Genomic DNA, 16289 nt, shown 5'->3' with positions numbered 1-16289 from the left:
CCAGATCTTTCCAGATGCCATCACAGCAACACTATACATAACAACAAACTGTCTTGGAAAGAATCTGGAACAAAATCACAGTAATACACTCACACCATGCCAGGAACAGACTCTGACCACAGGCCGTCCAAATCCTCCGCTGCTCATTTCCTCTCATCCATCCATGCATCCATCCGTCCTTCTTCCTCTCTTTTTCTTTACAGTCTCCAGGGCGAGTGGAACTCGGAGGCGGGGAGAGGAGTGCAGTGTGTTGTTTCAAAGTTTCGCATGTACTTCCGCGCCTTGGAGAGACCAGAAAAAAAAAAAAAAGACAGCGGGGATGGAGGAGGAATGGAGAATGAGAGGTGTGGGAGGGCAATGAACAAAAAGTGCAGAACTTGATTATATTAGCTCCGGTCTGTCTGGCTCGGTGCCATACAAATCTCTCCCATCTCTTAAGGGTTTACACAGGAGGTGAATAAAGCCTAATTCAGAAGGCATTACCGAGGGAGGGAAAGCATAGCATTAGCTGTAATTGATGGCACTCCTCTTGTTTGATGTTAAATGACTTCAATAAGCTGAGTGCGGTGAAATATATTACACCAGTCAACCTGAGAGCACAGGTGAGCTGGTTACTATGGCGACCAGGAAAGTGTTCCTCAGTGGTAATGATGTCTGTGAATAGCTGTGATGTGGGGTTTCTTTTTTTTTTTTTGGGCCGAGTGTGAGAGAAGGAGAGGTGAGCCAAATTTTAACAAGAAAATGGGGATTATTAAAGAAACGGAAATTAGACTTTTTTTTTTTAACCCAACTTGAGAGACACGAGACAAAGACAACAGGTGGCTTCCCTTTATACCAGACAGGAGAAACAACTGTACACGCTGAGATTGAGTGCATAGATAACAATAGATTATTGACTTACCAGGAAAAGAGCCAGCTGCCGCCTTCCCTCTAGAGTCATGTCCTCACCTGGCAACAATGAGAGCGCGTGAGTGTGTGTAGGTAAGCGTGCTGTGAGGTGATACATGTATGTATGAGGGGAGCGCTGTGTGCAATTTATTTGGCTAATAAATGTGAAAGGGCCCAGGGCTTACCGACACTCCATGGAAACAAAACATCTCGTTCTGCCTGATAAGACTGCAGCACAGACACACACCAGTCATCGTCCACCTCGTAGCCACTGTACACTGACGCTGCAGAGCAAGAGTGAGCAACACATACGCTGTTATAATACTTATTCAGTAACTCTTAAAGTCCTCAATACTTTTATAAGATTTTTTTTCTTTGGGGGCTCGGCAATCATCTTAGATTTTGGATACTGTTCCTTGAAATAAGTTTTGTTTTCGTGGTTTTTAAAAGCTGCATTAAAGTGATGTATTTTTGTGAACTGAAGACTGATGTAGCAGCACATTCTGCTTGATTATTTAATAAAAGCTGATATTTATATCCAGGTATTAAGTAAAAAATATTGTGATATTTGTCCATATCACCCTGCTCTACTGTTAGTGTTATATATATGACGTTTTTGGGTTAATATTAATATTGCGTTAATGTTTATTGCTGTAGATGTTTAGGTTACTACTCTATCATGACTACACTTTTCATGCATTTATTTCATGTTATTTTGGAGAATATGTGTATCTAGAGATATATATCATATCACGAAAAAAAAAGCCTAAAAACATCAGATATTATTTATAAGCCGTAATGCCCCACCACAGATCCATCGGCCCTTCAGCTTTGAAGTTTTGGACTGTGGGTCCCTCAAGTGACACCGACATCAGTCTGTCCATCATCTCTACTTTTCACTAATACAGACATTAAAAGTGTTTATTTTGGGATGAACAATTCGCTGTTTGCTGTCCCTGTTTGTTATGTATTAAAGAAGAATTGGTTGCCAATAGTAACCTGTAGAGCCCTGCATACACATTTTTCTTCAGTTTAATACTGTGAGTTTAATTTTAATTTACAGAAGTTTAAGTAGAGGTTAAAGGCAATTTTAAGCACACCACGTAGTGAGATGGTGGTGTGAACACATGGGCACACGTACCTTCTTCTAAGTGACTGGAGGATCCCAGCCACTGTCTGACAACTCTCACTCCTTCATCTGTCATTATTTTTGGGTACCTGTGGGCAGGAAAATGACATCACCACTTATTAACATACATACACTGAGTGTCCAGTGGCGAGACTATTGAGATTAGATGTTTGAAAAATCAGAGGGGTGTACTACGAAGCGAGATCAATGGTTAAGCGAGGTTGTTGAGTATAAAGCCAGTTTTCGGTGTCAAGACAGTGGCTCTCTTTTAATCGGATTCGATCGCCACTGCGACTTGCAGTGCTCACCTAACCTGCTCCAGAGCAGGTTACGTGCAGTTTCTGATTAAATCGGCTGTAAAAAGACCCGCCCTGTCGCTGAATCTTTTCCTGACAATATACACTAGGAGAGATATAGTCTCATCTGAGAGGAGATGTTTCAGCTGCAAACCTGTTGAGCCACATGTTAGTGATTTCACCAAACAAAGCTTTGTAATTATAGCAGCACAAACTGTCTGCACTGCGTTGCCACAGGAACCTGTATGCATTCAGTGGGTGATGCAGAAAACCATTTTTTCCCTGTTTGCTTCAGATCATATTTACACTTTAAATTTAACGCAGCAGATCATCCACACACTAAATGAATCATGAAGCATCTTCCGACCACTGTGGATGATTTTTTTTTTAATGCTAGATGTTGATTTGCTGCCAGGTCTTCTTTACATTGCTGGCACTGCAGCTCAGAACACTGATTACAAAATTGATTAGACTATTGGTATTTATCACAGAGAATATTTAATCAATAAAATTCATTTCACTTCTGATTTGGCCAAAATCTAAAATGACTTCCACGTCTCCTTCATCAGGGGACAGCTGCAGGCCTAAATGCACTTCTTGAGAATAATGTTTAACTATTCTGATTCATGTTACTGTACCAAGAGCTCCAATGTGCAGCTGTCACGTTACAAAAAACGGCATGCATTGAGAGTGCACTGAGCGGTGAAATTACAAATACACACGATTAAAAATTTTCTTGCCGCAACGGTGTTGCTGTTTGCCTCTCCATTATAACAACCTGTTCCTCTTGACTGAAGTAGGTGGCGTGCAACACTTCATTTCATGCAGAAGAAGAGTCAAATGAAGCATTTAGGGGAGCCTGATGAAGAAACCCTGGCTTTAACAGGCAAAGTTGATAACCACCGTTGTGATACCTATTTCATCTCTGACTGGGGGTTTAGTTTTTTTTCCCAGCCAGCGAAGGCAAAGAAAACCTTGCTATGTCAAATTTACTTCGTACTACAGTACACCCTCCAGGAGACTGACCTGAACTGTAGCAGTTTGAGTAGGAGGTCGTTGCCTCTGTTGGACATGACGTCCTCTGGACCCCTGTAAAATGTACAACATATTATCATATAGTGTCAGTAGTCTGGTGACCACCTCACTGACTAGGAAAGTGAATGCTTCCTCCTACCACCGCAAGGGAAAGCATCTATACTTAATAACCTGTCCTATATATTGAGACATTTTAAGACGGACTGTGGGAGACTTACGTTGTTGTGATGATCTCATCTCTGGTTCTCCTGATCAGCAGGACTGGTCCCTGATATCTGGAGGAAGAGGAGGAGTCGTTTTAATCATCAGCTGCATCACTGCGAGCTGCGCCAACAAAGAACTTAGTTCCGCAATTACACCCCAATATGTTGCATAATGTTCAATGATGCAGACGTTGACTCTTGTGATTAGTGTCACTATAAATAGACTGTCCCACTCACTTGAGAAGCTGCTCAGCATTGTTGAGGTTCATGTACTGCCTTACTGTGTGCTGCACCAACGGTCCTGAGGGAGAACAGATAATTCAGCTGGTTAAACAAACACAGCAGCTTCAAACAACCAACAGAGTGTATGATTTTTAACTCCTTGGACTTACTCCAACTGTCAGGCATGACTTTGAGGGCCAGAGGCAGGAGGTCATCGAAGGAGGCATCTAACACTACTGATTGGATCTCTGGATATGACATCACTGCCCAACTGGCTAAAAAAGGAAATGGAGGGATGGCAGGACATGATATGACAAAACAGAGTTAAACAGAATTATAAAGGAAGGATTTGATAAAATGATTCACATGTACAGAGGTAGAAGTAACAAATCAGAACTGCTAATTCTACAGTGCTGCACACCTAAACATGTTTTTTGAGGTGTAAACTAAATTATATTCCTGTTCTGTTATGAAACACTTAAATCCCAATGTTAATGTTGATAGATTTATTTTAAAAAATCCACATTTCATGGGTTGAATAATGCTCAAAATGCCACCCACTGCTGTAAATCATCCTGGAACTTGCAGAGTTGACCTTTTGCGACTGCACTATCCCATGAGAGTTATATTTAAAACCAAAAAAACAAAAAACATCAGGTTAACGACCTTTAATCAGAGTTGGGTGGCCCACTTCCCCTGCTCTTGAGTGGGAGTCTGTGTAAAACAGCACTCATTTTCAAATATGTGCTGACAGAGACTCATTATTCACATGAGTTCACACTGTTTTTTTTGCTCCCTCTACTTAGTATTTTTACATTTTGCTGCTTTTGATGGCTGTCGAGCACCATCAGACTGCATTCTTTCCCTTGATGATGATCCTGTGATTAACAGCAGGGCTACAGCTGTACTGACCCTCCCCCGTAGACACACACAGACACACAAACACACTAGCATTAGCTCAGCTAGCTACTGCACAGAAACTTCTAGTGACTGTTAAAGCTCCAGCAGACTGTGTTCCCAGTGTTTCCCCAGCAGCTGCTCATGGTTAGTTAGCTCTGACTTGTGGTGTTGCTGCTACAATGAGTGGCTATCAGCGTGCCTGCAAGGCCACACCCCTACAGTTGTTGTCCTGTGCACCCCACCCTGCCACGCTTCCCCAGTCTCTTTGCTACTTTTAGCATTTTTCACATTTATGCAGTGGGTAGTTAGGCTCAGACCTGCTGGTGCAGTTACACTTCAAGTCATTTTTTGGGGGTATTTGTATTTTTATGAGTATTTTTTTAACTCTGTAATTTACTCCTAAGTGCATTACACTATGTAATCTACTTCACTACAGGGTAGACCTACAATTTGAATTAATATCCAAACCTGTCATCTACAGTTTCGACTGAGAGAACTTGGAGAAACAGAAACTTCTTTCAATTGAATGCCTGCTATTGATGATGCATTAAACATCAAGAAGTAACTAATATCTGAGTAGTTTTTGTGAAGAATAATAAAGAATTTTTAACATCAGTAGTTTTAACTGTAGTTGAGCAACCTGTCAGTAATGTAACAGTACTTCTTCCTGAGCACAGATTTTCAGTTCTCTTTCCACCACTGCAGATTTATACCATAAAAAAATGTACCCATCATGTATTATTCTTGTCTTTGTGTACCTGTGAATCCCCCTATGGACCAGGCATATACGACAATGTCGCTGAGCTGGAAGCCCAGCTTGTGTATTGCAAACTGGATCACTACATCCATGGCGTTGGCCTCATTCTGGGGGAATGGCACTCCCTGGCAGAAAGATACAAGTCAAAAAGCAATATCCATGCATTATTAAACATAACAGTAACACTCCACCCACCTACAAAACCACGCTCTTCCACAGAGTTAACAGATTTACAATGTTTCATTCCACTCCACTGATGATATCGACCATGGGAGTGTACTTTCTCTCCTGTGCAACATTGCCAAACTGAAACCAGAATTTCAACATGCCGTTCTTTTCCCTCTGTGTTGTTTGTGAAGACTGTGTGAAGCAAAGGCAGACACTGTAAACTAATGCTGGTTAAAGGATTAAACGTAGCACCAAATCTGCCGACGTTGCTTACCGTACTGCCTCCAAAGCCAGGGTGGTTCCAGCCCAGCACAGAGTAGCCACCTGCAGTGGACATCAACACAAGATTTAAAGGAACAGTTCGGATTATTTATCAGTCTGTTACTTACAGTAGAGGGCAGCTGGCATGCCCCCAGTTTGGGGAAACAGAGCAGTATCAGCAAGGGAGCTAAACAATGCACTGCTGTGGACAAGGTCAACAACAAAACGGATTTTAGCTGCCCAAACTGAAAGATTTTTTTAGGTGAACCGTTTTTTACATGTATGCTATACTTAGCATATTTTTTACAGCTTTACCTTGCTGTCAGACAGCTTTATCTGACGGGAAACTGTTATTCCTCCATTTTACTTTGGAGGACACAGAAGCTGCTGCTCCATCGCTGCCTTGATTTGTTAGTTTATTTGTGTGTATGATTTCGGCTAGCCTTTTAAAACACTCTCTCTCTCTGTCTCTCTGTCCACAGCAGTACATTGCTTTGCTTCCATGCTGGTACTTCTCCAAACCAGGGGCATGCTAACTAACATCTACTGTAGGTAAACACACTTTCAATAAGTATCTCATACAATCCCACATCAAATAAACCAAACTCTCCCTGTAACTATAATGGAAATACAGCAGTAAAATAAAATTTAAAAAATTGTGCTTTTCAACAAAATATGACTCTTGTGATGTAGAGGACTCCTCACCCTCCAGGGGAGTGTTCATGCAGCCCACCTCATAGAAGCCTGCGTTCCCCTCACAGCAGATGACCTGTGGCAGAATTGATTCGTTTCAACACCCAGATGCAAAGTGACTGATGTAACACGAGTTTTGCTAGACCCTGGAACAAGCCCAAGGCACAAAAACAACAAGTCGTTGCGGGCATTTACCAGAGTCTGGCCGTTCGGTCCCCCATCTCTCCTTCGATCCACAAACATTGTGTCGATCTCATTACCATCGCAGGCCACAAGCTTGTTCCTTTGGCCATCATGCTGTGAAGACATTGTGGGACATTGACAGAGACTGTTGATTGGTATTTACTGAAGTGAGTATAGACAGAGAGTGAGTATGTGTTTTCGTTTACCTCTTCTATTAACCTAGCTTGGCCTTGCTGGAGCATCGGCCTCATGGCTTTCTGCAGGAGACCTACAGAGCCGGGATACAGCATCCTCCGCCCAAATGAGTGGGCAATAAGAAAGCTGGAGAGGAAGGAATTAGATGTAATGAGACTGTCACAAAACTAGACAAATACGTCATATTTTCTTGGAAAACTAGACTGAATCAAGGTGAAATAAGATGCAAACCTACTATAAAGCAAACTGTATCAATCTTCTTATTGTGATGCTGGTAACTACAGCTGCCTGCAAATGTCTTTTTGTTTTACATCTGAAACTTCTATTGAGATTTTTGAATGAAGCTGATATAATATTTTCACACAATCACTCTAAAAAATCATCATATTAAATGAGTTAGTCTTTTTCTCATTAATTCAGCTTTCTATAATGAACATAAGTGTGTCTCCCTTTGTGCGAGACAAGCAGGAAGGCTGACAGTTTTTTTGGCTGCAGTAAAAATATTGTTTTTAAAAGGCTAAACAGCAACAAATATGGATTCAAGCAGAATATTTTGTTATGTAAAAACCTGCTGAGATTCAGAATTGATTACATCTATCTTCTTTTAATGAATTTTGACTTTTGGACTTGACAGCACTCTGGAGTTATTGGAAATGTTTGAATCACAAGAGTCAGAGACAATCCTAAACAGCCACCACTGGCATCTACTAAACAAATTGAAAAAAAGTTGGGACGTTGTATAAAACATAAATAAAAAGCCCAGTCCACAGTCCCCATTTTTATTTTGTGCTTTATAATAACAGCTGCAGAATGTGTCTTGAAACTGTCGTGCTGAAATAAGAAGGAACGTCCCAGAAAAAGACGTCTTCCGGATGGCAGCATATGTCGCTCTAAAATCTGTGTGTACCTTTCAGTATTCATGAGGCCCTCACAGATGTTACCCATGATGCCATGGGCACTAACACACACCCATACCATCACAGACGCCGGCTTTTGAAGTTACTGCTGGTAATGATTCCCGCTCTGTCCTTGCTTGTGAATAACTGAGCTTTCCGAGGATGTCCCTTTTATACCCAGTCATGATGGGATCACCTGCTACCAATTAACCTGTCCAATGTTCCAAACAGGTGTTTTTTTGTGCATTCCACAATTTTACCAGTCTTTTGTTCCCCCGTCCCAACTTTTTGGAAACATGTTGCAAGCATTTAATTCAGAATGACTGCATATTTACAAAAAAGCAATAAAGTTTGAGCATTAAATGTCTTGTCTTTGTACCAGACTCAATTGAATACAAGTCAAAAAGGATTTTCAGATAATTGCAGTCTGTTTTTCTTTATATTTTACACAATGTCGCAGCTATTTTTTGGAATTAGGGTTGTAATTCTACAAACAGTGTATAATTATATATTTGTGGAGCCTAATCTTTACCAGCATCTGCGCAGATATACTGGGTTTAAACAGAACAAATACACATGCAAAAAAGCTGCAAAGAATTCAAATGTTGGTTTAGTATTTGAATGTCAACATTTTGAATAAAGCTTCAAACTATTCGGCACAGCCTTACTGGTAGCAAATCCGCAGTTTTCGTCTGCAGTCGAGCACAGTCTTTACTTTTGCATTGTGCTGAAGAAAACTGCATTTACCTGATGATGTGGCATGGTAGAGTGCGCACTGAGTTGAGGACACTGTCTGCTGCTCCTCTTAATCTGGGCTCAGGCTTTAGCAGAGAAACGCCAGCCTTGGATAGTTTGCTGTCACACACAGAGTCAAAGGCTTACAATCAAAGAGATTCAGCGGATGCATTTAGACCAGTGTACTTCACAGTGCTTTGAATGCACGTATTTATAAAGGCTGACCCTGATGGGAACAGAATTGCAGCCCACACATAGCCTTTTCAAATGTCAATAAAATATAAGAGCAAAAACTTACGGACTGTTGACTTCCGTCCAGCTGAAATCCGAAGGCCAGTATGAGAAGTCAAAGTCATAGCACCTCACTTTTTTCTACACAGAAAGCACAAACACATAAAGAAGTTGTCTCCTGAGTTAATTTCTAATGCATCGCAATTATTCTTTTGTCTCCTTCTTGCCAAAAGCATTGTACAGATACCAATGACAAATCATGATGTTCAGTACTTGTATCAAGTTGCCACGACCTCACCTTGTTGGCTGGTGTGTGATCCTTCTTGGTTTCTTCAAGAATGGTGATAAACTGAAGATACTCTGAGTTTTTCCATCTCCCCCATCCTTGGGGAGAGAAGGGAAGAGGGAAAGGATGCAGGAAGAGAGCAAAAACAGAGAGGGATATAAGTAGAGTGCACATAAGACATAAAAAAGCATTTTGCTGCAAAGCCTCAAGGGTGCGTTTAGTATGCTTTGTAGGTGTAGACCTTGTGCAACTGTCTCAATGTTAATGAAATCTTATTGGCATGCAGCATATACAGCATATGTTGTGATATCAAAAGATGAATGAATTGAATTAGTCATCGTTGGCCTGTCAGTTGAAATCTGTAGCCTCACCTCGAAGACAGGCCACTCCTAGAAGACACACGAGCACTGTTCCCAAGTACTGACTCACTGGGACCAGCTTACTGCTGCAGATGTAACCTAAAAATACACAAAACAATGTCACAGACAGCCACATAACCCCCTCTGTTGCTCTGCCAGACTTCTCATTAACAGGCACCAATACAAACATTCACAGTCTGACAACTACCCTACAGCCATATGCATAAATCAATATCAGAAGCTCAATTATACACTAAGGGGTAGCAAACAACCTCAAGCAATTAATTTCTATTGATGCATAGTCTTGCTGGATGATTCAGTTGATTAACTTCATATTAATCCCAGTTGTAGGAGAAAAGCAACTCCCAAGAACATCCCTGCAATGGCAATTTTTCTTCCTTAATGGAAGGAGAAATGTCATCCGGAAAGAAATACATATTTTGACATATGTCACTGCCAAACCGTCTGAGGAAAGACTTTCCACTGAAACATGTCAAGCTCACATTTAAAGAGTACAAAGACACAATATACCGTGAGGAAAAAAAAATTAGTGTCATTGTGTTTTTACAATTTTCTATTCTTCCAAAGCTGTGATTGTTTACATGGGAGTATGGCAGGGCATTTACATGATATCACTCTGGATATTTCCTGATACACAGTCAATAATATACCATAATATGCCAAATGAATGCAAGATTAGGGACGCATGATGTGGATTTTTTCAGCCAGTACTGATAACCAACATTACCTGCTTGGTCACGGCCGATACAGATAGGATAACTCATCATTTCACATTTTGGTTTTTAAAAAGTAGTTCACGTGACCTGTAGTTTAACCACACCTGAGGGTAAGACAGGCTAAGATGTAGTGAGCCAAGATGGATGATTTAATATTCCACAGCTCTGACTGAACCAAGTCTAACTGATATCACTGTTACAAAAAAGAACAGTTCTGCCTCTTCAAATATTCATTTTTTTCTGGTAAAGTTCACTGGGTAAAAAAATACCTTGGCTTTTGTAGAGAATTTGGTAGCACTTCAATTTCCAAGTCCCATAATTTCATGGTAAATAAGTGGTAATTACCAAGTAAGATATCTGAAATTCTTAGAAATTACCCACAAATTTCATGGTTAAATATGTGATAATTAGCAAGTACTACTTTGATGTAGTTGGTGGTAATTTCAAAGCAACATATTTGAAATTTCTCTCAATTTACCTGCAAATTAACCCCAAATTTCATGCTAAGTATGTGATAATTCGCAAGTATTGTTTTCATGCAAGTAGTAATTGAAATTTCACATATTTGAACTTTCTTTGAAATTAACTGCAAATTCACACCAAATTACCACCAACTATGTTATTTGTTGCTTGTTACTTGTTATCACATAATTAACTGAAAAATTTAGGGTACATTTGTGGTGATTTCTAAGAAATTTCACATATATTACTTGGTAATTACCACTTATTTACCATGAAATTATGGGACCTGGTAATTGAAGCATGACTGAGAATTTTGCCTAAGAATTCGAATCAAATACTTTGACAATCTATCATATTAAATATTAGTGTAGCTGATGTTTAGCAGCCAATACACACCAATACCCATTTGTAGATATAGCTGAATAGCACTGGTGTTCAAAACTATTTACTGCGTCCCACTGTTATACATTACTTGAAACCAAATTCTTTATATGTGTATAACAATTTAACTATACTATTCAATTTACCTATGGTTAGCACATCATAAAATAAAATAAAAATACTATGGATAATGTTGAATTTTCACCCAGCCTTTATCAACATGGTCTCCTTATGAATTCTGAAGTCTGTCCCTCTTTGGAGCATCAACTCATGATTGTATGATTGATCATTTTCATTTTTAATTAGTCTGACAATTATTCCCTCAATTAATTGACTGTCTCTTTGGTCTATTAAACATCAGAAAAGTCAAACACAGTTTCCCAGAGCCCAAGGTGAAATCTTCAAATGTCTTGTTTTGTCCAACCAACAGTCTAATTACCAAAATATTCAATTTACAAAAATATAAAATACAAAAAAAGACAAGAAACCCTCACATTGGAGAAGCTGGAGCCAAAGAGCATTTGCTGTTTCTCTGTGATAAGTGGCTAATCAAAATTGGTGCTGTTCAAATCATCTAATATTACTAATACTTTTGGAATAGTGGAGAAGAGATGAGCCTCTGTTTCCAACCAAAACTAATTCATTCCACCCACCTTTCCTGTACAGATAGCAGAGGAGAAGAGGAGAGCTGTAGTAGGACAGAGACCACAGTGCTGAAGCCTGGAGCGAGAAACCAAACAAACTTTACTTGACAAAACTTCTAAAATTCTCTCCATACAGTATTGAAAATCATACAACTGTACTGACCCAGCCAAGGATGCTGTCAGTGTGTTTCTCCAGACTCTTGGGTTGGTAGGTCCATCCCTGCTAACAGTGAGAGAAATTTTTTATTTTTTATTTTTTTTAATTGTTGGCCATCACTCTGATGAACAGTTAAACCAGTCACGCTGCATCAATAACCCTCTAACTCCAAAGATCCACTTACTTGCATTATAGATTATATTTTTAAAGACTGATTGAGAAGTTTAAATGCACCGTCCTGTTTTTAAGTTGTAGGCTACATATCATCGTGCAATATCACTTTTACAGCCAAAATAAATCCTGCAGACAGTATACTATATAGACATGTATACATGTACATAATCATCTACTCCACGCTCTGTTTTGGATGCCTATTTAGCTCTTGCACAGCAGTTGCTAATCTTCCTGGGATCCACACAAAATTACGTATAATATTGTACAAACATTGACAGCACGCAGACATAACAACAGACATACAAACAATGACTGACAACAGTCAATCTGGCCTGCAAATACATGTTAAAGTCAAAGCAATCAAAATAAAATAGCAGATAAATTAAACAATGCTTGTACAGAAGTTACCAAACAAGATGGTTAGTTAAATCCCAAACACAACAGACAAAATATCATAGTAGGCAGAATTATTCCTGTTTTGTGATCTCTGACAATACTTTATGTTTACGTGATTTTTATTAAAATAAATATTTGCTTCCGATTTGTTCATAATATGAAGGTCAGGGTTCAACATTAATATGTGTTTTTCACTTGCCTGGTCGGCAAATGGGGCAGGAATCCAATTTCCAGGAATAAATTTTTACTTTTAACTGTTTTATCAGTGGTTAATAATGAACAACAAAGATTTAAGTTTAATTGTCATGTTTAATCTGGGGTTGCAACGTCTATTAAATAGCAAAATAGCATTAATAGTATTAAATGTCAATCCCAGTTTTTCAAAGTCTAAGGTGATGTTTTTAAATGTCATGTTTTGTCAGTCTCAAACCCAAATATATTTGATTTAATATGATAATAAACAGAGAAAAGCAGGAAATCTTCATATTTGAGAGGCTGAAAATAGCATTTTCTCTCATTTTGCATGAAAGATTAATCAATTATTAAAGCAGTGTAATTGTTATGTTCTTTTTTACCACTTGCCTGAACCGAGTTGCCAGATTTACTTGCCCTGGGCAAGGGGACAAGCCCTTCTGTTGAGCCCAGTACTGAGTTTTTAAGTTAATTTGTTTTTGACTTTGGAAGTTCAAGATGACCCATGGTAACCCTTCTAATATGATGATTATATTTCAGATCTGTCTGTACAAGTTGGTCTGTAAAGACGTCTGGGTTACCATCTATGACTGCATTTCTAGCAAATATCAGGAAGAGTGGATGTTTACTTCTCTGGTCAACCATGAAGTATGATGATGTGACCATGATTTGATACAGAAGTACCAAAAGAGCAAAGAAGAACAAGTCTTAAGGCTGTATTTAGTGAAAGCTAGAGATTTTTTTTTTATAAATAGCCTTTTGTTTTTGTTTTTTTGCTGCAACCACACAATCTGTTCAAGGATATCTGTTCAATATTTCTGTATTTTTGATGAATGCTACACATTTGACTGTTTAAAACTTAGAAATACTTAACTTCTATGTAGACTTTTGGTAACCGAAAAAATAAGTGTTAATATAAAACAAACAGAAAATATTAATAAATATATTATGACACCTGTAATGAATACAATGGAACCTTTGTGAATGTTGTCACTGATTGTAATTTAGTTAATTATGTCATTTTTAACGCGTTGACATTGTTTGGGAACACTGACTTTAACGTTGCATTAAAAATGTCTTAACTGACCTAATGACATTTAGCAATGTCAATAAGACATTCATAAAGACTCCTTCATATTCATGACAGGTGTGATGCCGTGGTTATGTCAGTCTTACTCAAACCCCTTACAATAAAGTAGAAACAGAGTTTGTGTTGTTGGAGTTTCTCATATATCCACTATCTTGAATATAAAACAGTCCTGTCTAATGTCTTCTCTTCACATTCATCTGCCTAGCCTTGTTCCTGCCTTAAGGCAATTAAAACAGTTGTTGCCTTGTTCCTGGCTCTTGTGAATATTCTAGATCTACTGTGTAACTCATTGAGAGCAATGGACAGCCAGAATCAAATCTGTCGTATGTGTAAACGTATTTGGGGAAAATAAAAGCTTATTTTAACTCTGGTATCATGAGAAATGCTGCTAACATTTGCCTCTCAGATAGCTAGCTAGCGTTAGCCAGCTAGTAGCACTCACTGTGGCCTTTTAAAAGCAGAGGGTGACAGATATTCCGACTACACGGTGCCTTAAAAGTGTCTCTGTTAAAGTTAACATACATGCCTCTTTTATATTAACACTCTTCTTTTTCTTTTTAGTCTCTATCTTTTCCCCTTCCATACTTAGCAAAGTTTTCTCTCACCTAACTAGCGTTAGCATGGCGAATGTCATTGAGGAAAACCGTGTACCGTGTACTTCAGTTAGACTGCCTGTTAATTTGTCGATATTGACCACGAAACGACACGAAACGATTGATGTTCGCCTGTCATTTCATTCATTTACACGCTGTCAGGGCGGCTGTACAGAACACAGCGGGGTTTCAATAACAAACACCTGACACTTCCTGGAGGTAGCCGGAGCTACATGGATGCTAACAGGTGAAATACTGCTGAATTTTAACAGTCGGCTGCACCCAAACATATGCAAAACTTTACAGATATGCCTACCCTCCTCCCGGTCCTGCCTTCGGGCCGAGACTGGTCCGTTGACCGGTGAATTCTGTGTAAATGAGGCCCTAAAACACAGCGGAGCCACATCCAGCCGGCCATTCTTCCACTGCGACGACTACGGAAGCCTGCACCGACCAGAATTGTCTAAAGAAAGGCGAAAGCGCTGATAAAGTTGTTGAAAAAAATGTTGGAGACAAGCAACATTACTGAGAACAATGTTTATTTGTAAAATGGGAAGAGAACCAGTGAAAAAGAAAATATTAACCTTCCCAGCCAACTGATACTGTTTTTTTCGGGGCCGTTGCCAAACTTGATGGGGTTAAAAAAGTGGATATGATATATCAGCCGATATTGTTTAAACAGAGCATACTGTACAATATATACATAAATACACATTGTGTGGAGAGGACGGAATCTATTTGCATATTGATGAATCCTTGAATGCTTAATGAAGGCAAGGTGTAGAACTATATATAAACCATTTCAACAAGGTATTTGCAAAAAAAAAAAAAAAAAAAATTATAACATTAACTGGAGATGGACTAAAAATATATATGTATATTGCAAATAAATATATGTAATAGAGGCAGGATATTTTACAGTTCAACAATAAACTTCATTGTACAAACAGACATCAGGACACCAAGACAGTACCTACCAGGAATTTTTAATAATTATAAACAACTATTAAAACAATAACAACACACAAATAGAACAAAATATATACAGTATTGGCCTATGTGTATATTAAACTTGATTTAAGAAAAATGAATGATATACATAAAACGCTGCGTATAAAGCTAAAAAATAAATTAAAAACAATGCATTATATTCTGTAAATTCTTATATTGGTACATATAGGACAGCATATGTGTTGATACCAATACAGATGATATTGCTGTGATAGACTAATGTCACGACAATAATATCGGTCAGCTGATATATTAGTTAGGCTCTACACATTTGTACAACAGAGTATTAGAGCTACATTCAGGGAAAAAGAGAAGAGGAAGATTTTTTTAAAATTGATTTTGCATTTTGAATATTAAGTCAAAATGTCGAGAAGAAAGTTGAAATGGTATTTCAACTTTATTATCAACATTTTGATTTTATTCTCAAAATGCACAATAAAAAAAATCTGTACCGCTTTACAATAAGACTACCCCATATAAATGATTTTAAATGGTTTATAATTCAGTTATTAATTAGGTTATAAGCACTTTATAAATAATTTACAAGCAATTATAAACACAGTTATCAGACATGAATGTGGACTTACTATGTGCCAAGACTCAGTTACTTTTATTATTAATTAATCTTACCAATAAATTAATACCATTCATAATTGGCACAAGGTAGCCTTATAAAAAAAAGCCCATTTCCAATTCATAAAATAATTCAAATGCAAATTCATTATTCAAATTAGTCCACTCAGAGGAGTGGATGAATTTGAAATTCTGGACTCCGGCAAGGAATTCAGTCCTGAGGAAGATAACAACCATCTGGTAATCTGATATGTTAATTTCATATGCCAAATTAAACTTTTTGATAATTTAAGATATGATGAAGATGGTTAAATGCTAGTAACTTATTAACAAATATCTGATGAAGCTGAACATATAAATGCTGCTGATGGAGAACACAAAGTAAGCAATGAGATCTGAGGCTTAACAGTACAGATAAATGTGGGCTCATTAATTGGCAGGT

At 38.4% G+C, this 16289-nt stretch overlaps 1 protein-coding gene across 2 annotated transcripts; it reads right to left on the bottom strand.

The window, feature by feature from the left end:
• Window positions 1–14714, bottom strand: abhd16a (abhydrolase domain containing 16A, phospholipase). 2 transcript variants are annotated; one of them, XM_084727201.1, is made up of 20 exons: window positions 14580–14714; window positions 11825–11884; window positions 11671–11737; window positions 9450–9536; window positions 9091–9176; window positions 8860–8933; window positions 8574–8681; window positions 6942–7056; window positions 6748–6849; window positions 6565–6628; window positions 5873–5922; window positions 5432–5555; window positions 3944–4048; window positions 3789–3852; window positions 3567–3623; window positions 3340–3402; window positions 2030–2106; window positions 1074–1172; window positions 902–948; window positions 1–281 (listed from the first exon to the last, which is right to left on the bottom strand). In XM_084727201.1, exons 1-20 carry the CDS (start codon window positions 14679–14681, stop codon window positions 198–200), a joined length of 1635 nt encoding a protein of 544 aa, XP_084583327.1. In that variant the 5' UTR covers window positions 14682–14714; the 3' UTR covers window positions 1–197. The 2 variants fall into 2 exon arrangements, with proteins under 2 accessions (XP_084583327.1, XP_084583328.1); XM_084727202.1 differs by having other exon boundaries at window positions 11825–11881; window positions 14580–14707.
• Window positions 14715–16289: the final 1575 nt, after the last annotated feature.

Source organism: Lutjanus erythropterus, chromosome 9 (genome assembly GCF_056507025.1).
Source record: "Lutjanus erythropterus isolate fLutEry1 chromosome 9, fLutEry1.hap2, whole genome shotgun sequence".
Lineage (NCBI taxonomy): Eukaryota > Metazoa > Chordata > Actinopteri > Lutjaniformes > Lutjanidae > Lutjanus > Lutjanus erythropterus.
Note: the sequence above shows the minus strand (reverse complement) of the source record. Positions and strands in the feature narration are given on the sequence as shown.

Coding starts and splice junctions, on each gene's coding strand:
- abhd16a (XM_084727201.1), bottom strand. CDS start 14,681: ATGGCCGGCTGGATGTGGCTCCGCTGTGTTTTAGGGCCTCATTTACAC. Junction 9,537..11,670: donor CTGCTATCTGTACAGGAAAG/GTGGGTGGAATG, acceptor GTGTATTTTTAG/GTTACATCTGCAGCAGTAAG. Junction 6,850..6,941: donor AAGCTAGGTTAATAGAAGAG/GTAAACGAAAAC, acceptor ATGTCTTCACAG/CATGATGGCCAAAGGAACAA.